This window comes from Antechinus flavipes, chromosome 6, assembly GCF_016432865.1.
Source record: "Antechinus flavipes isolate AdamAnt ecotype Samford, QLD, Australia chromosome 6, AdamAnt_v2, whole genome shotgun sequence".
NCBI lineage: Eukaryota > Metazoa > Chordata > Mammalia > Dasyuromorphia > Dasyuridae > Antechinus > Antechinus flavipes.
In genome coordinates this window covers 213,162,254-213,182,231 of record NC_067403.1, presented here as the reverse complement: position 1 = coordinate 213,182,231, position 19,978 = coordinate 213,162,254, and the positions used below count along the sequence as shown (strand labels likewise).

General features: G+C 39.6%; 1 protein-coding gene across 2 annotated transcripts in view; it reads right to left on the bottom strand.

The window, feature by feature from the left end:
• Positions 1 to 1,463: 1,463 nt before the first annotated feature.
• PARVA (parvin alpha) overlaps positions 1,464 to 19,978 on the bottom strand; it is a 165,152-nt gene continuing 146,637 nt past the window's right edge. For both annotated transcript variants that reach the window (XM_051965424.1, XM_051965425.1), the window contains exons 12-14: positions 18,509 to 18,610; positions 17,045 to 17,117; positions 1,464 to 4,007 (exon numbers count right to left, since the gene is read on the bottom strand). In XM_051965424.1, the coding sequence (XP_051821384.1) occupies positions 3,931 to 4,007; positions 17,045 to 17,117; positions 18,509 to 18,610 (252 nt within the window). In that variant the 3' untranslated portion in view covers positions 1,464 to 3,930. The remainder of the gene's footprint in view (positions 4,008 to 17,044; positions 17,118 to 18,508; positions 18,611 to 19,978) is intronic.

Sequence of the window (19,978 nt, the reverse complement as noted above, 5' to 3'; positions counted from 1 at the left end):
AAATTGGGCTTAGCTTTTGAGGCTCAGACTTTAGGTTTTACTTTTTGAGGGGGGGGAGTGGTAGTTTCTACTAGCCTTTGTCCATCATTAGTAGATTAGGGTAATTCAGCTGTCAGTCCTTCCTGCCCTCTCCTCTTCACCATCCCCCCCCCCAAATATCTAGAGATGGATTGGACCATGTGATTTCTTGCTAGAACCCAGTTCCTGAGTAGCTCCCTTTAGAGGTATCAATATTGTCATGGAAAGAACATTGGTCTTGGAGGAGCTAGAACAGTGGTTCTCAAACTTTTGTTTTCAGTATCTTTATCCTATTAAAAATTATTGAGGATCTCTCCAAAGAGTTTTTGTTTATCTGGATTATATTTATAGACATTTACCATATTGGAAATAAAAACTATTTTTGAATTTGAAGACCCTTTGAAAGGATTTCAGAGATCCCCAGGATTCTCTAGACCATACTTTGAGAACCATTGAGCTAGAAGCACAATATTGGAGACTGATTCTATGGGCAAGACGGTGACACTATTGTAAGGAATGGTTCCAATAGGGTTGAATTATGGGTGGAAGTCCTAGGGAGGCAAAATTTAGTTAATACAAGGAGGGATTTCTTAGTGTTGTTGAAAGATCATTGAACTTGTGAATGAGAAGCTCCAGGTCTGAGTCCAAACTCTAATATGTACTTGCTGGGTGACTTTAGGAGAAGTCTGTTTCCTTATCTGGAAGATGAAGAAATTGGACTGGATGGTCTCGAGTTCCTTTCCCTCTCTAAGTCAGTGCTCTTTGCACCATAGAATAAGGAAATTGGGTTACATTATTTTTAAGGAGCTCCCTTGCAGTTCTGAAATTTTGTGAGTAATCAATAATAACATAAGTGCTTTGGAAAGTGTTGAGTTCCCTCTTCCAGAGGTCTTCAAGTAGAAATGGCCTTGATGAAGACTTGTTGGGCAAAGAATAATGCTTTAGTTAAGACTTGAAACTGATGACCTTTGAGTCCTTTCTATGAGAATTTTTTAACTCTGTGAACTTAGTTTTCTCTTCTGTAAAAGGGGATAACATAAATAGGGTTTATGTGAAGAATAAATGAGACAATGTAAGTAAAGCCTGGGGTAACTTTCACTTATTATTATTTGAAAAGTTTGTTGTGATTTGTCCTTATTTCTCCAAGAGGACCAGGGCATTAGGAGGTGATGCTGGGACATGCAACTGGATTGGATTTAAGTGAGGAAGAGCTGTGCAAGAGCACCTGCTTCATTTTCCCCTCTAGAGCCATCTGGGTCCTGTGACAAGGTATAGATCAGGACAACTGGAGATGGCCCTGGATGCAATGGTGGACTTTGGTCTTTTTAAGCTAAGGTCTTCAATAGGAACCCATTTAGTGATTAAGGAAAGGGAGCAATTGAGTCCAAGAGTTTACCAATCATTCCATCCCCTACTTATAGAATACATGCAAAAAGAACAATCAATCAATCTAAGTAAGAATATTTATCAATTGCTGCTTGGATATAATTTCTTTCTTTTCTTTCTTTCTTTCTTTTTTTTTTTTTAAGGTGAGGAAAAATTCTCCTAGCAAAGCATTTAAAAATGAATACAGTCCTCTTATTTTTTTAAAAAGCATTTTCAGTATTACTCAGAGAAAACAATTATTTATCTGAATTTACTACCAGGAACCAAAAGGAAGAAAGCAAGCAGAAACCATAAAATATTGAGCATGAACATAATTTTAAAAACATAATGTCACAAATTATTCGCAGAATTGCCTTTCTTAGATAAATGCCCTCAAGGGACCTTGTACCCTTTGCATCTTGGAGAGTTTACAACTTTAACTAGAAAATAATTCTTTAGCAATAAACTGGTCCCCCACATCACATAATGCATCTGAAACACATCATTCTGAATTACTGCTTTTTAAAAAACCATGTGGTGAGGAAGACCAGCAAGTTCATCTCCAAAGTCTTAAGCATGATCAGGCCAAGTCCCTTTTTGTTTAGTATGGATTTATAACCCAATGGACCCTTTGGAAGCTAATAAGACAGACAGACTTGTGTAATGGGCCTAAAGCAAGAACAGGGCAGCCATAGACCTCTTGGTAGGAGGGAGAGGGCAATAGGCCATTTCTCTGATTCTCTGTGATATTTCTAGCATCTCTAAGGCAAAGACAATATAAATGACACATAAGCTATTTATCTACCTGTATTTAGTTCATTTAAAAACTCCATAAGCACCACAGCAGGATGGTTATATACATTGAGCATTTTTCTATTACATATTTTCTCCTGTATTTAAGATATGTAGCCTTCCCCTCCCCTCTTCCAAACACACAGGTACTATTGCTCTCCCTATACAACAAAGGTATCAGCTTCCCTAGACTCGGGCTACATGTCATCCCAAGGCACCAGAACAATTCAGATCAAGAAAACTCCTAAGCTTTGGTCTAAATAACTTCCCTTCTCCTCACCTGAAGTCGCAGGTATTGCTGCTGGATGTCCTTGGCCAGTAATGGCCTTAATGATCATTTAAGAAGTAGGTGAGAAGGATTTTTTTGTTTGTTTGTTTAAAAGTTCAAGGATCCTTGCTAAAGGGTCCTGCTTTCTGGGAACTGCAGGGATAGTCTCTATTACATAGCTCCTGTGTGTTTTTCCAACTATGGTGAATTGGGTATTTAGTTGGAAGAAAAATATAGGGCTTTTCCAATACAAGTTACAAAGAAGAAAAATGATCTCCAGAATTTACCCAAAAGTTACATTTAAACCCACGTCTCACATTATTATTATCAATCTAAAGGAATTGAGTCATTTCAGTTTCTAAAAAGTTATCTGAGGCATGATTCTGATCACATATGATTTGGTTTAAATTTAAAATCTTCCATTTCAGTGGGGACCCCTCAGTCCCAAAGTATCCTGTACATATGATGGAATTTGTTTCCACTAACCTAACAAACACTTCATCTTTCTGAAATGACTTGGGAAGAAGGAAAGGAAGTTTGGAAAAAAATATATATCCGAATAGATTTTTTCCCCCTTGGCTTGGATCTGTGATATCTTTAATGTATGGGATTGCTGGCATAGAAATTCCTTCCACTACTGCAATTTGGCATTCATTTGTAACTCAGAGGCCTTGAAACTTGCTTGAGAGTACTCAGAGATTAAATGATCCTTCAGGTAGCTCAACATGCAGCTGGAATGTGATAAAGGTTGGACTTGAATCTGTTTCTCCTTGACTCCAAGGCTAGCTCTTTATATGCTATAGAATGCTGCCTTTCTCTCTTAAAAACAAATAAATACCAAATAAATGTTGTCTAGAGCAACACCTCTTAAACTCTGGATTGTGATACCATTCAGAGTACACACATTTTGGCGTGTAACTAAATGTGGGTGTTGTGAAATTATGATTCATTATCAGTAACTGTTTGATTTGTATGCTTATTTTATATATATCTATATTCCGGGTCACGTAAAAATTTCTCAGGTAAACAGATCTCGAGAGTGGAAAGAGTTTAAGAAGCCCTGGTCTGAAAGGAGAGCCCACCACCCATCCATCATTAACTGCATTTTATTTTAGTCTTTCAAAACCTCTACTTCCTAAAGAGTCCCAGTGCTGAAATGGGTGGGAGAAAGGGGGAATAAAAGTCATAGTTAAATTCTTTTGAAAAGGCTGGGGTATATTTTAAAAGCTAGATATTCTTTTGGAATCTAAGCCAGTCTTCCGTAAGTATCTAACCATTTCCTTCCAAAAATTTAATTACACAGTTTCTCTGAGTTACAGTAAATAATCCCAGCTAGTGTTCAGTGTGGTAAGAGTAGAGTTCATTGCAATTAGGGGTCCCTCGCCTGGTCAGCTGCCTCAGCTCAGGGAGGCAGGTGTGGGCGAACCATGAGGAGAGGTGTGAAGTGAATCACTGGGACATCCCCCCAAACCAGGTTCTTTCTTTCTTCATTCCACATTTCGGTATTTGGTAAACAAATTGTAAAGTACTCGAAGGGTGGACTTCAAGTCGCAGTTGACAATATCTGTAAAAGAAAAAGAAAATGGAAGCTGAGCTATTTCAGTCTTACAGGAGAAAATTTGACAGTTGAGAAAATAAACCAAAAACAAGTTATGATCTGCCTCCTGCTTTCCCAGACACATGTTAGGGAATTATTATATAAATATAGAGTTATTATATAATTAGGAAAAATAGAAGAGAAATTTTAAATTTTCACCTTTTGGGGGCTTATATCCTAGCATGGGAAAGAAGATTAGCAGAGAAACTAGAACATAATACTAGTTCACAGCTTTCATCCACTTGGCTTCTTCTGTGTAGATAGTTAGAAAAAATTTTGAAGGATTATGACATTCATGTAGGGAGCTTTGCCATGTCTTGCATGAGCTTGATAAAATTAGCAGTGTCATCCATAATAGCAACATCTTGGAGAACCTCATCTTCACAAACTGGCTCCTTCATACATATTTATTTTGTGTAGAAATTATGAAACGAGTATAAATTATGAAATGAGTATTTTACAGATGGGGAAATTGAGGTATGACTTGGAACGGTATGGAAGGAGGAAAGTTGGATATAATATAGGATTAAATGCAAATTCTTTAACCTGACATTCAGGATCCTTCATATTCTAATTCTAGTCTGTCTTTCCCGCCTTATTTTATCCAGTTTCCTCATGCTCCTGAGAAACTAGATGGTCTTTTAGCCAAACTAGACTATTCATCAAGGCTGATCTTGTTTTTACCATCTCTCACAGTTGTGTACTTGTACATGCCCAGAATAAACTCTTTTGTCTGCTGGCAACTGGATGACACAGTAAAAAGAACATTAGACTTGGGAGTCAGGAAGTTCAAATCCTATCTCAGACATATATTAACTGGACAATAGGGATAGTAACAGCATCTACCTCATAGGATTGTTCTGAGGATCAACCGAGATAACACATCGTAAACCTAGGGCACTATAAAAATGCGATTATTGTTGTGGTGGTTTTTATCATCCTCTTCTTCGGGGGCAAAGAAGTCCTGATTGCTCAGCTAAATAAAAGAGATCATTTCCCCCCACACTCCATCTTCCCCTTCTAAGTATTAACATTCTGTGTCATCGTTATTTGGATGCTGGTCAGATTCTCCCTCTACTCTTCTGTAAGTTACATGGGGATAGGGCATGTGCCATTTTCCCATCTCTGTATATTTTATTCGTAGAAATAATTGAGATGGAGGGAGCTCAATTCAAATAAATAGAGAATGGGTATGATGAGGTAGGAACTCTAAATGGAAAATAGTTCCATCTGGGACAGAAGGCCAGGTGAGAGGTCAGGGCTGGCAGTATAATCTTAGAAACCATTTATTGCCATAAAAATGTGAGGAAGGGAAGGGAGAGAATATTGAGCAAGAATACCAGAGGCTCCATGCCCAGGCCAGTATAATTAAAGATAGAGGGATCATCCCTGATTTTTTTTCCACCAGGGAATTTAATGACCATCTTCCCTGTTTCCAAGAAGGCTGATAGAGAGACAACTTATCTGGGCAGACTTTGGGGCTGGGGGATTAATGAAAATGAACTGTGGCTTTAGGCCATATAAACATATCATCTTTAAAGCCTGTAGACTTAATAAATTATGTGATTAACAACTTAATACTGGTCTCCTAGTAACTTTTATTGCCTTTTCTCATACCCTTTGGGATTTGTCCAATAAGAAAGCATCAAGGATTTAGAAAGTCTCTGGAATGGGGGTGCCGAGTGCCTGGCTGGCGGACAGAGAGTCAGAGGGGAAGATGACTGAGGGTCTTGAAGTGAAGGAGAAAAGAAAATGAACCACAAACCAATCTTCTTGTTTAGTCCACTTGAATAAGGAAAGAAGAGCTATATTCTTTTTTTTTTAATAATAACTTTTTATTGACAGAATCCATGCCAGGGTAATTTTTTTACAACATTATCCCTTGCACTTGCTTCTGTTCTGACTTTTCCCCTCCCTCTCTCCACCCCCTCCCCTAGATGGCAAGCTGTCCTATATATATTAAATATGTTGCAGTATATCCTAGATACAATATATGTTTGCAGAACTGAACAGTTCAGAAGAGATATATTCTTATTCCTCTGACAATTCAGTTTTTTAAAAAGTTGCTTAGACTCCTGGGGTGTCGGTGCAGACAAAGATGTCACAAATCTTGGAATCCAGCTCCACTGTCTTACAGATAAAGGAAATACAATTCAGAGAGGCTCAATAATTTGTCCATTGTCCCAGAGCAGAGAGGGAAACTGGATCTCCTGATTTTCATTCAGGAGACCTTTTCATTGCAATGATTTCTCCTATGCCTCCTCTAATGATATTATTAAAACAGATCAATTCATATTTTCCAGCAAAAGAGGACCAATGAGCATTCTAGCAAATGAGAACCAATGTCGTATTTTCAGTCCCTGACATACTGGTGAACTTAACAAAATACCAGGGCTACATTGGGGTGAAATGCGGGAACAACAAGGGAGGAGGCTGACATTTTCAATGAAAAACAGTCATAACCCACAATCTCAGATTCTGTGTCTTAAAAGAGAAAATTACACACTCAAGAGGCCATTTGGTTGAACTTCTACCTGAACAATAATAAACAATATCATCTAGGATTTATATAGTACTTTGAGATTTGCAAAGCCTTTAAAAAAATCTCATTTTATCCTCATAGCAGCCCTGGGAAGGAAGTGCTATGATTACTCCTATTTTACAGATGGGGAAATTGAGGTAGACAGGAGTTAAGTGGCTTACCCAAGGTCATTCAGCCAGAAAGTATCTGAAGCAGGATTTGAATTTGTTTCTTCCTGACTCCATGCTATTTATGTACCTTGTCATATCTGAGCAACACCCTTGACAGAGCATCACTAAGCTTTTGCCTGGGAACCTCCAGTGTGGGGAACATCCAACGTGTACATGTAGCCTAGTTCTAATAGTCAGGGACTTTTTCCTTTAGATCAGACCTAAATTTGCAAATTCTTTGTAGCTCTACCCTCATTTCCTCCTTGGGAGCCTTGGAAGTATCTCTGTCACTCACTAGCTTCATAACTCTGGGCAAATCTCTTACCTTCTGTTTCCCTCAGTTTCCTCAACTGTAAAATGGAGTCACAATTGTACCTATACTTTGGGGATGTTGTGAAGATAAAAATTAGGTATTTGTAAAGTGCTTAGCACAGTTCCTGATGCACAGTAGATGCTATGTCAATACTAGCTGTTATTTTTATTATTAATTTTTATATTTGTTAAGTTTATTATTCTGATCCTTATACTATGTAATTGCTAGGTTCTTCACCATCCTGGCTATCTTTCTCTAAATGCCTTCAGATTAGGTAAGACCCTTCAAAAATATAACACTCCAAACTGAAAACAAAACTCCTAGTGTCATTTGAGCTGTTACCTCCACAGTCCCAGCTTCTCCTAAATTAACTCAACTCTCCATTAGGTTATTTGGCTTCTATATCACAGTCTTGAGCCATAGTGGAATCACCATTTGCTCAAAGTCTTCCTCTTCCTTTTTTTTTTTTTCCCTATGAGATTATAAACTCCCAGAGATTCGGGATTATTTTTTGTCTTTTTATGTGTTGCTAGTGCTTAGCTTAGAGCCTGGAACATAGTAGTCACTCAATAAATGTTTCTTCACTGACTGACACATGAACAACTATCATGACTTTCTCATCTTCTAATTGTGTAGGTGATTTTTTGAACCTGTGTAACATTTAAATAATTTATCAATCATTTAAATACATTTTCCAGCCATTCAAGGTCTTTTGGGGTTCTGACTCTGCCAAATTCTTTCTGAACATTTAAAGTCATTTAATCCAATATCTAAGGGCAGGAATCAATTTTGAAAAATAAATGGCATCTGGCAAGTCAACTATTTCTGCTCTACAATCCCAATGTATACGATTTTCATTTTAAATGTAAAACTTGCTTCCAGTATTTCATCCTTCCTCTTCTTCTTGAATAACCTCAGGAAAAGGCGGATTCCTGTCCTGCCTCTGACAGACACTGGCTGTATAAACCTGTGTAATCTCTCAGTGGTTTAGTCCAATCCCCAACAATTCAAAGTTTCTGCCTTCTTCTAGCTTCTTATACTAATGAGATCACTGATCCCATCCCTAATCTTGAGATCCTGCTTGACTTTAGACTGGGAAGTGGGTGCTTTAAGGACACTTAAAAGTGTCTGGGGGATTGGGAGAGAGTTGGAGATTCTCCATAATTCCTAGAAAGTAATAACACTTTGAAAACTTTTCCAAGATGCAGCGAGGGTGGAGGCTTTAAAAATAATGATAAATGCTTGTTGATTAGACTAGAGGTTCACTGAATGAGGAGAGCCTTGGAGTTTTCTCAGTCCTCTGGCTTTAGGGGATCAAAAGGAAAGCCCCATCCTCAGCCAAATTTTTAATCTAGAAAGAAGCAAAGAGTCCATGAGGTATGTAGAATAGAAATGTGTGTGGCCAAGACCATATTAAAGTGCAATTTGAAAATATTTAACAAATTAAATAAATATACAAGAGAATATCAATAGTGATAATATGTGGGGCAGCTATATGACACACTGGATAGAGCATGGAGCCTGGAGTCAGGAAGACCTCACTTACTAACTGTGAGCCTGGGCAAGTCACTTAATCTTGCTTGCCTCAGTTTTCTCATTTGTAAAATGAACTGGAGAAGAAAAGGACGTTCCATTCCAAGATAATTCAAATAGGATCATGAAGAGTCAGACACGACTCAACAAAATGTTAATATCTGGTTTTCTAAGTCAATATCTGGCCTGATCCTTATGTATGATTTAGGAGAGATTTAAATTTGATATCATTGATTTAGAAGACAAAAGAATATTTAAAAAAAACCTTATGAGGAAATTAGCAGCAAATCACCACTTTTTTCTTTATAGCAAAGATTCTTAACTTTGTTTCTGGCTTAGATTGAGTCTGGTGAATATTAGGGATCCCTTCTTAGCATAATGTTTTAAAATGTATAAAATACAATACATAAAATTATCAAGGAAACTGATTACATTGGAATATAGTTATCAATTTTTTTTTTTAAAGAAAAACTAATGAAGTGTTCTCTTTCTCTCCTTCCTTTAATGGCATCTTTCTCCTTACTATATAACCAATTCTGTTTAGTCTGCTAAAGTCCTCTATGGATCAAATCTGCCAATCAAGGGCAGTACTCTCACCTCAAGGCATATTCCTTTAATGGATTCTTCCAAATTCTTTTCCTTGGTACCTACTGCTCTCCTTACTCTATTTCATGTTTGCCACTCCTAGTGCCTATTTTACCTCTTATTTTGTCTAAACCTTTCCTCCTAAGTAAACCTACCTTTTGGCAAAGAAAAAAAAAACAAGATTAATTTCTTTTTTTACAACATGACTCATTTGGAAATATGCTTTATATAACCTTTATCAAATTGCTTACTTAAGGAGAGGAGATGGAAGAGAGGGAAGGAAAAAAAATTGGAACTCAAAATTTTATTTAAAAAATAAAAATACTATTAAAAAAAAAGAAAAACAAGTTTATGGATCCCAAATTAAGCACCTCACTGTTGTCTCCCTAAGATGGAGGACTGTTTTCTAAGATGATTATGAGATATTTCTCTTCCTTTTCTTTTGGTCCAGATGTGTGTGTTCATCTGTTAATAGAGAGAATCTGAGTGAGGAAGTTCCTCCTGCTATCTGTAAAGGGAGGCAATTGGACTAGATTGTCCTTGAAATTCCTTCTGATTGCTTACCCCTCAATTTTGGGGACAATGCAGTTCAACAGCAATTCTGCAATGGTCCAGGGTGGGTCAGACTGTCAGAGGCAGGATTTGAATCCAGGTCTTCCTGACTTTGAGACTGTCTCTGTATCTACAACAACCTGTTGGTCCTGTTCCCTAGGATCTCTGCCATGAACGTAGCTCTATGGAGATAATAATGGCTAATATTTCTTGGGTGCCTTAAGGTGTGCAAAATCCCTTTATGTATATTAATTTCATTTGATCCTTACAATAACCCTGGGAGATGGATGGTACCATCACCCCCATTCTGTGGATAAAGAAATTGGAGCTAATTTGTGATTTGCTCAGGGTTACACAGAAAATTATAGGATTTAAACAGAGCTCCTCCTGATTTTAAATTCAGTGCTCTCCCCATCTCACTATATCGTCCAATGAATTGTACAATGGGAAAGCACTGTACTGGACTTCCAAGACCCAAATTCAAATCCTTGTTTACAATCTATGTGATCTTATATAAGTCATTCAATCTCTCTAAACCTCAGTTTCCTTAACTGTAAGGAAAGTAAAATAAGAGTTGGATTAGGTGTCTTTTAAGGTCCCTTCTAGTTTCTGATTTTGGATTTTACAATTATGACGGGGGCCAAACTATCAATAAAAAACTAATGACAAACACCACGGCAACTATGAGTACTTATCACACAGTAGAATACAGGGATGCAGGAGGTACTTATTTCATGCACATTGGCTAACCAAGGAGGAATACAATTTTTGCTATTCCAAATAATCAGTTTATGGCAAAGGTTGCTGCAAAGCCTGGGTGGGCCACGGCACCATATTTAAGTCAGGAAAATTCATCTTCCTGAGTTCAGATCTGGTCTCAGATACCTACTAGCTATGTGACCCTGGGTAAAGCACTTAACTCTATTTGCTTCAGTTTCTTCATCTGTACAATGAGCTGGAAAAAGAAACGGTTAAACAATCTAAAATCTTTGCCAAGAAAACTCCAAAATGGGGTCATGAAGAGTAAGAAATAACTAAACAACAACCAAATTAGGAGGCAAGATAACATTGCTTTCCTGGTCTTTCAAGACAGGACAAAAACTCAACCAAAAGAAAGTACAGCAAAGAAAGACTAAAAAATGAATTATTGACCTAACCCCCTCCCCAATCTGTGCCGAGAAATGCTTCTCCAGTGGTCTATCTGCATTATAAACAAGCTCACATCTTTGGCCACATTAAGGCCTTTTCTAACTCTTACAGTATTTCCTCTTCCATCCAGCTTTCAGGTGGAAGATATGGGAGAACTGGAAGGATACTTGGCAAAGGGGAAATAAAAAAGTTATTATAATAAGATCCTTTTCAATGTTCCATCACTGACTGGAAATTTTAGGTGTGGGCATTATGCCCAATGTAACAACACATAAAACAGATGTGTTTTTCCATTCATGTTAGTCAGGAAGTTTCATATTAAGCATTCAATAATTGCACCAAAAACGTCGTCTGTATGGGAATGTCCCTATAGGCAGATTTTATACTAGAAATGTTGGCTGTCCCTAGAGCAATGAATACTTCAAACTAAGGAACCATATGTCCTTCTAATCCCTAACTACAGGAAGGGTCATAACTCTCCAAGATGGCAGTCAGAGCATGGGCCAGTTCTTCCCACCCTTCTTCCCCCCAATCCATCACCCTGGGGGCTCACAATTCTTGCAAACAGGATGCCACGAACTCATCCTTGACAGCTCAGAATCCTAGAATCTCAGAGTTGGACGAGGCTTCAAAAGCCAAATCATCTGACTCTTAACCAAAGCCTGAATTCTTTCTAAAGCATCCTTGACACGTGGCATCCATCCACTGCATGTTAATGAATGAATACTTCCAGTGATGGGACCTTGCTATTTCATAAGGCAGTTTGGCTTGTTTTGGGTCAGATTTAATCGTTGGCAATCTATTGCCAATTAGCTTTTGTCTAGACATTTGGGCCATCCAGAATAAGCCCAGGACTTTTTTCCCCTCAATGATAGCCCTTCTTGAAAAAGACCAATGACATATGGGGGAGGGGAGGATCTTGATTTGAAAGTGAATTGGATTTGAGTGCGGCTGTGCAAAGCCATCAGCCTGATTCTCTCCATCACAGTCATGATTCGGACAATCCCAATGACAGCCCTCTGGATTGTATGTATGTATGTGTGTGTGTGTTTACCTACAATTTCAGTGAGACAAAGAATTTCCTCTTAATGTGTTTGGATAACTGCTCTACAATTAAAGTCCTAGAGAGTTTCCAGGGGCCCTAAGGGATTGAGTGACTTACCAAGTGTCATATTCAGTATATGTCAGCCTTGGGACTTGAACTCCTGTCTTCTGACTCTGAGATTCACCCTCTTCCCACAATACCGTAGTGCCCCTCAGCTATCCTGATACTTGAAGAAAATCAGCAATAGCAATAGCTCCTTCTTCTGTCCCAGGTGAACAGTCCCTTCGTTCATTTAACTGATACGGGATCATCTCTAGTCCCCTTATGATTCTGGTCATCCTATTCTGAATGGACGCTGGTTTGTCACTGTCTTACCATGTGGCACTTGGAACTGAAGACGACCCCCACCAGCAAAGCCTGAATGAGCAGAAGACCCTAAGATGTCCTCATTCAGAACACCAGGTTTCAATTTATGCAGCTAGATCCCATTCACTTGGGAGGGCTAGAAATGGCCCCACAGCCTGGGATTACTGTTCACACAGAGGTGGCAAAGCACTGGGTTCTGCAAAGCCAAGTGTGTTCTCTCCTTTTCTTTGTGCCTGTTGGAAGCCAAGGGTTATAATAACCCACGATCCTGATTCAATGTTCCAGGCAGAAGGTCATCTATGGAAGATGGCTAAGGGGTAAGAGAAATAACCACTGAGCCTGCATCCCAGAGATCAGGGATGGATACAGGCTCTGACATTGGTCCTAGGCAAGTCATTTATTCTCCATCTGTCTCAGGTTTTCTCCTCTATAAAATGGGTACAGAAATACTTGCTAACTATGTCTCAGGGTCATTGTGTGCACAGAACTATAAATTACAAAGTGCTCTAGGAGTGTAGCTTGTTATTAATTTTTCAGTTTCTTTTATGGTCATGATGAATTGAGGTCCAAGTCTCTGGTCACCCAGCCCTAGGTAGTTGTGGGGAAAGTTCAACCATGAGTCTGGACTGCCATTTGGCCTTTGAAATAAAATGTGGCCCAGACATGAACATATAAGCCTCAGTTTTCTCCCCAAAACTGCAAGGAGGGATGGATGATGTGTGCCTAATATTGCTGAGGACAGGTGAAAGAAAAAGGGAGGGACTCTGTGTGTGTGTGTGTGTGTGTGTGTGTGTGTGTGTGTGTGTGTGAGAGAGAGAGAGAGACAGAGAGAGACAGAGAGACAGAGACAGAGACAGACAGAGACAGAGAGAAAGACAGAGACAGAGAGAGACAGAGACAGAAACAAAGAGACTGAGAGACAGAGAAAGAGAGAGACAGAGAAAGAGACAGACAGACAAAGAGAAAGACAAAGAGACAGAGAGAGACAGAGACAGAAACAGAGAGAGAGCAAGACAGAGAGAGAGCAAGATAGAGAGAGAGAAAAAGACAAAGAGACAGAGACAGACAAAGAGACAGAGAGAGACAGAGAAAGAGAGAGACAGAGACAGAAACAGAGACCAAGAGATGGAGAAAGAAAGATAGAGGCAGAGAAACAGGTAGAGACAGAGGCAAACAGATGGGGACACAGAGATAGAAATACAAAGAGAGAAACAGAGAGAGACACACACACTCCAGAGACAATAAGACAGAGAGAGAGACAGGCAGACAAAGACTGATAAAAATATAAAGAGAGAGACAGAGACAGTATTTGGGGAAAAGTGGATCTCATCACATTCAAGAACGTTTTCGTTTAGACTGTTTTAATGAAGAGTGACTTTCTGTTTCAAATGAACAAATTCTACCTCCTCTTCCCTTTTAGTCTCATCTCCCCCTCAGCCAAAAAGAAAATATCCTCCGAGAGCCGAGGAGGCAGCCCCCTCTCAGCAGCCGGATGCCCTGTGTTTCATCCACACCTCTACAAACAGCCTCACTGGGGGCCAGCGCTGTCAGCAGCTGATGATGCTCTTCAAAATGTGCATGGAGGTGTGGAGAATCTGGGAGAGGAATGGTAATAAATAGCTGAAAGTATGTGGTTTCTCCTTTTCCTTTCATCTCTCCACTTTTAAAAATCAGAAAGACACAAACCAAAGGAGCCATTTGTACAATCCTCAGGCTTCTAATTCCACAAAAACAAAACTCTGCAAGCGATCTGCAAGTTAGTAGGGTTGTAGTTCCATTATTAGTGGGGCCTGTTCTCCTGATTTCTCCCCGGAGAGCCACCTCCCTTCCCACACTCTTCCAGCCAGTTTCTGCCCTCCACCTCAGCCAGGTTCCCAGATCTGGAGCCCAGAAGCAGTGAGGATGATCTACTCCAGTCCATTAGACCTTCTAATCCTTTTGAACCTATGACCGTTTGGGTGGGTCCCTCAGTTCAATCCCACAAGCATTTACTAAGCCATTACTGACTCTAAGATGTTGTTCAGTAACTTTGGGGGTCAAGTCTGTCTTTCTGTGACCCCACTTGGGGTTTGCTTGGCAAAGATACTAGATTGATTTGCCATTATCCTTCTTCATACCATTTTACAGATGAGGAAACTGAGGAAATAGAGTTTACATAGGGTCGTATAGATCACATAGCTAGTATGTGTCTGAGACCAGATTCAAACCCACAAAGATGAGTTGTCTTGATTTCAGGTCCAGCATTCTATCCATTGCACCATTTAGCTGCCCTCAGGCTACTGCTGAGGCAAGATAAAATAGAAACAAAATGAGTGAAACAAGAACAAAGTCTAGTAAGAGCTAGGACTGGTGGGAAGTGGGATAGACTGGTGGGCATGTGATAGTTACTATACCATCATGATCTCAAGAGAAATGGAGGAAGACTCAGTACAGAGGGTGGACCCACTGTGGCAAACTTATGGGAGGACACAGATGGATAACCATTTGATAGGATGGACAGGTGTACATGGGCTGTGACCAGCATCACTGGGTATTTGATCAACAAGATCAAGAGTCCATTGGAGTATTGAAAGTGTAAATACTTCCCCAGAATAACAGTAGGAGGTAAGTGTTCTAAGTATTATTATCCCCATTTTACAGAATTGGAACCTGAGACAGAACTGAAATTTGAACATGAGTCCTCTTGGCTCCACAGCCAATGTTCTTTCCATTAGGATGTAAGTTCCTTGTGGGTAAGGACTCTTCGTTTAAAAATGCTATTGATTGCAAAACAATGATAATAATATTGATCCAAGCACATCTTTCAGTGCAAATGTGTTGGAGTTTAATATTTGATAAGATTCAATAAGCCAAGTGACTTGATCATAGTCACACATAAAGTAATATAGAATCCAAGGATTCATATCCACCACCATGTATTTTTGTAGGAATTCTATCCACGCTTTTGGCTGCTGCCATATTTTTAATAGGGAGTATTCAATGTTCTTTTCTCCTTCCTTTATCTCCCCTTCCCTCCCCCTTTCCTTCTTCCTTTCCTTTGCCTCTGATCTCTGCTCAAAAGAATATAGACAAAGGAAGAAATCATCCAGGAACTTGAGGTTGGTCTAATGGTTTCCACTTTTAAGCCTGGGGAAGGGATTGAGATGGAACAAGAATCTGACCACATCCTTCAAGCTGAGTCCTCTTTTTTCTTTCTCATACAATTTCCCATGAAACTGAATCATCAAACTTATAATTTCATTGATATAGGGACTCCCAAATAAGGACATTCCTTCTACCAATATAGGTTAGCACCTTTTCTGAAACCTATAATCTTTAAGAGCTGCCCAGAGGATTGATAAGTTGTATAACTGACCCTGGGTACACAATCAGTATGTTTCAGAGGCAGAATTTGAAATCAGTTCTTTGGTTTGAATCCACCATGCCCTGATGTCTCTCATAGGAACTAAAGAGTGCTATAGCAACATGGAAGGTCATTGTGATTTTTTCTCATTTGGGATTCACAAGAATGTGGGCTTTCTTTAAGATCATGGTATATAACCATATTTATAATCATAACCATATCTTACAACATAAACACACAGAAGGGAAATAAAATAATTTGGAAAGGGAGATAACGCTCACCAAAAACTGGGTTATTGGGAAAGATTTAACAAAGGATGTGACTCTTGAACTAAGCACTGAAGGTAACAAAATTAGAAGTGAGAAGACCATGGGAAACAGGGATCTTGCAAAGGCTTGGAGCTGGGAGACCAAGTTCTGGGTTCAGCAAGTAGGTTTGTTTGGCTGCAAGACATAGCACATGACCAGAGGTGTGAAACAAAGCTAGGAAGGTACGTTGGAGCCAGACTGTATAGAGCTTCAAATGCCAAACGGAGGAATTTGCATTTGTTTCCATTGAGCCACTGATGATTTTTGAGCTGGAGAATGTCATATACATCTAGATGACTATATTTCACAGTTCTTGAATGATTGACAGTGGGTATTAAGGTCAATCTCATGAAGCAATGGGGCCTATTATGTAGATTGACATGGAAGCAAATCCCCGACTATCACCATTTATAAATTATAGCAAATAAAAAGCAAATTAAAAAATGAGTGTCCTAGAAATTGACATGCATTGATGTATTTGAGTAGGCTGACACAGAAATATGGAACCAATCATAATCTATTGTTTCACAGACAAAAATAAAGCAAAAGATAATATATGTATTTGGGAGAGTTTTCTCTTTTCTCAGGTTTAAATCTCCAGCTCTTAGGCAAATTTAGGCAGGATTGAATTAAGCAATTGGGTCACAATTTGGAGCAAACCATAATGAAACAAGGGCTATGTCCACAAACCTGTCATGACCAGACTAGAGACCACTTTGCTGCCATTTTGGGGAAGAGAGAGTGCAAGCATGATTATAGTTTCTCCCATGCACCCCATCATCTGGGGAAGTTTCTGTAATGACCCTTTGCCTCTGTCCTATGACCTCTCCATCAGCTTGAATCTCAGCTGATTCAGAGGTGGTGAGAGTTCAGATCAATCTCTTTCCCACAGCTGTATTTTTGTGAGCACATAGTTGACCTGATCAAACATCTGCCCTCTTGCTCCCCTCCCTGCCCCACCCTGGGGGCAAACCATGGTTCTGGCAGGCAAGAAGAGTGTAATCTCAGAGAAGAGAGCCCTTCCCCAAATGCTTAAGCTGGGAAAAAAAGAGATTTTATAGATTCTCATTCCAAGAGTGAGGATCCCTCTACAATCTTGGGCAAGGGAAAGACAGGTACCTTCTGGCCTTGGCTTTGGTTTTTCCAGCCCTCCATCTTGCATCAGTTCAAAGGAAAAGGACACATTAAGAACCTAGAAAGAGAATCACAAGAGCTACATCACTGGAGTTCCTTCTCATCCCCTGTAATCCCTGAACCTGTGGGCTCCAGCAAAATGAGGGAACCTGGGGCTGCTGCCACAGGTGCAAACATCTTTCCTAATCTGGAAGGAGAATCCCAAGCTATTTAACTGTGGGGGCATTCCAGCTCAAAGGCAGATGAGCTGGAGAAAGTCAGGCGGATAATCAGCTGCACTGATCCCCCTTTGCTAGGATCAATCAGCCTAAAGATCAAACCTTTCTTCTTGAGGTACCTGATCCCTGTTTTATGTGGCTAGCCTTCTGCCTAGGTGGATTTCAGAGTATTTGCAGAGATCAGACAGGAAGTCATGCCTTTGATGTCTTCAAAAGGGAGAAAAGTATTTTTCCTACTTCCTGAATGCCCTTGTCTAGTGACAAAAGCTGGGGAGGAGCCAGTTAAAAGACAATTAGAACTGGGCTGCACTGCTGGAACGGAGGTCCTGGGTCCTTGCAGGGCAGAAATGACTTTTTTGGATAGTTCGTAGCAGTGGAGATTTAGAGATGAAAAGGGCTTAACCCTCTCATTTTTCAGATGAGAGCTTGAGAGATACCTTCCTCAGGATTCCCACATGGGGCAGAACTGGCATTTGAACACACGTCCTCTGTCTCCACAGGTAATAGTCTTTCCATTGGGATGTAAGTTCCTTACCAATAAGGATTGTTCATTTTTGTCTTTAGCACAATTCTTGGCACATGGCCAGGACTTAAAAAAGCCATCAGCTGCCACACAATGATAATAATCTCACTGCAAATGGGTTGGAATTCAATATTTAATAAGATTTTTTTTTTATTTAAGTGAATAATAAAAATCATCTCCGTAATTCAAAAGATCAGTAATAACGACAGTGTGGGTGATCCCCTATTATGACACAGAATTCCACCAGCCTTCCGGCTCTAGTGGCTGGAAAACTTGGAGACTAAGCTGGCAGGCTCCTCAGATGACAGATAGGGTAGTCTATACCAGACTCATGCTTGAGGCTCTTCCAGTCTGAGGAAGTGGCTGGACTTAGAAGTCCAAGGCAAGGTGGAAGGGGTGTTTATGGAACAATAGCAGCATCCAGTTATGTTTCCCTTAACTGGAGCTTCTCAAAGCTCTCAGTGGCTTCTCCTTGGGCTGAATTTGCTCTACTGTACAAGACTGCAACCTTGGTTGGCAAGTACATAGGGAATCTGGTTATTGTGCAAGGTCCCCATTCCCTTTTCTGGAAGATGGAGGCAATGAAAGGGAGGCAGCACCAGCCTAGATCTTGGCCAGAGTCTTCTACATTTCTCTTAATCCAGACAAGGTGGCTATGTGGTCAGGGAGACTACTCTGTGCATTTATAAAGATGGAAGTCCAAAGTACCTTTTGCTCAAAGCTCTCTGGCGTCAGGAAGAAGCTGTGTAAAGGCACAAAATAGCCCTCCAAGAGGCCCATGAGCAGCACCAAGTATACTCCATCTGCAAACTAGGGAGAAAAAAATCAAAAATTAAGCGGGCATTTTGACCTCATTTCCATTCACACAATAACTCCTGGTTCGACACACAAACAAGCAAGCAAGCTTAATGAGAATAATAATGACTAATGACAAGATCCTTTTCTATTGTTAGCCATGGAGAATTCTGGGAAAGGAGGAACAGCTGTGTGCTTGAGATTGAGGGGTTGAATTATCTTTTGGGCCTATTTATGGACAGCAGGAAAGTAGCCTCAAGGTCAATGTTGGTCTTAAGTGGGTAGAGACGATGAAGTTTGCAGAGCATAAAATGTTTGTGTTAAGAGGGAGGGTGTTGGTGCAGAGTTGAACATTTCAATTCAAGGATTCATTAGAAGGAACAACATGGAGGATGAGTCAATTCACTATCAGAATTTAGTCGGTGCATGGGAGGGAGTCAAGGAAAAAGAAGGGAAGAAAGAGAATGGAGAAGAGATTGGGAAGTTTGGAGCCTCTTCCTACAATAGGTACAGTAGGCAGGAATGGTGAGAAGGTCATTAATCAGAACTGGTTTCCTATAATTTATGAGAATTGGGTCTTCTAGGAATTTTTCCTATTATGTTTTGGAAAAAGTGATGATAGTAGCAGGGCAGGAAACTAGGAACAGAGATTCATAATATATGATGCTTTATGTTCACAAAGTACTTTCAGAAATATATCATTCAATTCTCATAATAATTTGGAGAAGCACAAAGATTATAAGCCCATTTTACAGATAAGGAAATGGGGACCTGGAGAATAAAGTCTTTTCCAAGATCATAGTTAGAAAATGGGCCAGATGGGACTTCAACACCAGACTGTAACTCCCTATGTGTCAAGCAGTTTACAATTAGCATATCATTTGATCCTCACAACAATTCTGTAAAATAGGGATTATTATTATCTCCATTTTACAAATAAGGAAACTGAGGCAAATGGGTGAAGTTACTTGTCCAGGATCATATAGGCAGTAAAATATTTGAAGCAGAATTTGAATTTAATTCTTTCTAATGTCAGCCCCAGAATTCTATCTATTGTGTCCCAATAATAATTATAACAACTAACAATTATATGACACTTAAAGGATTGCAAAATGCTTCAAAAAACACAGAGAGAGGCAATTGTCCCTGAACATTCAACATAGGGTTTTGCAACCTAGAACCAGGTATTACCATAAACAGTTTTTATTCTATGTGTTTATAGACTCAGATGGAACTCTTGAGTTTTGTTGCTAAATAATTTCTTGATTCAATGATCTTGGACAATTCATTTAAACTTGTTGGGCCATAGTTTTCTCACCTATAAAATCAGTGGGTTGGACAAGATAGCTCCTGAGTTCTTTCCTGCTCTGAATCTATGACCTT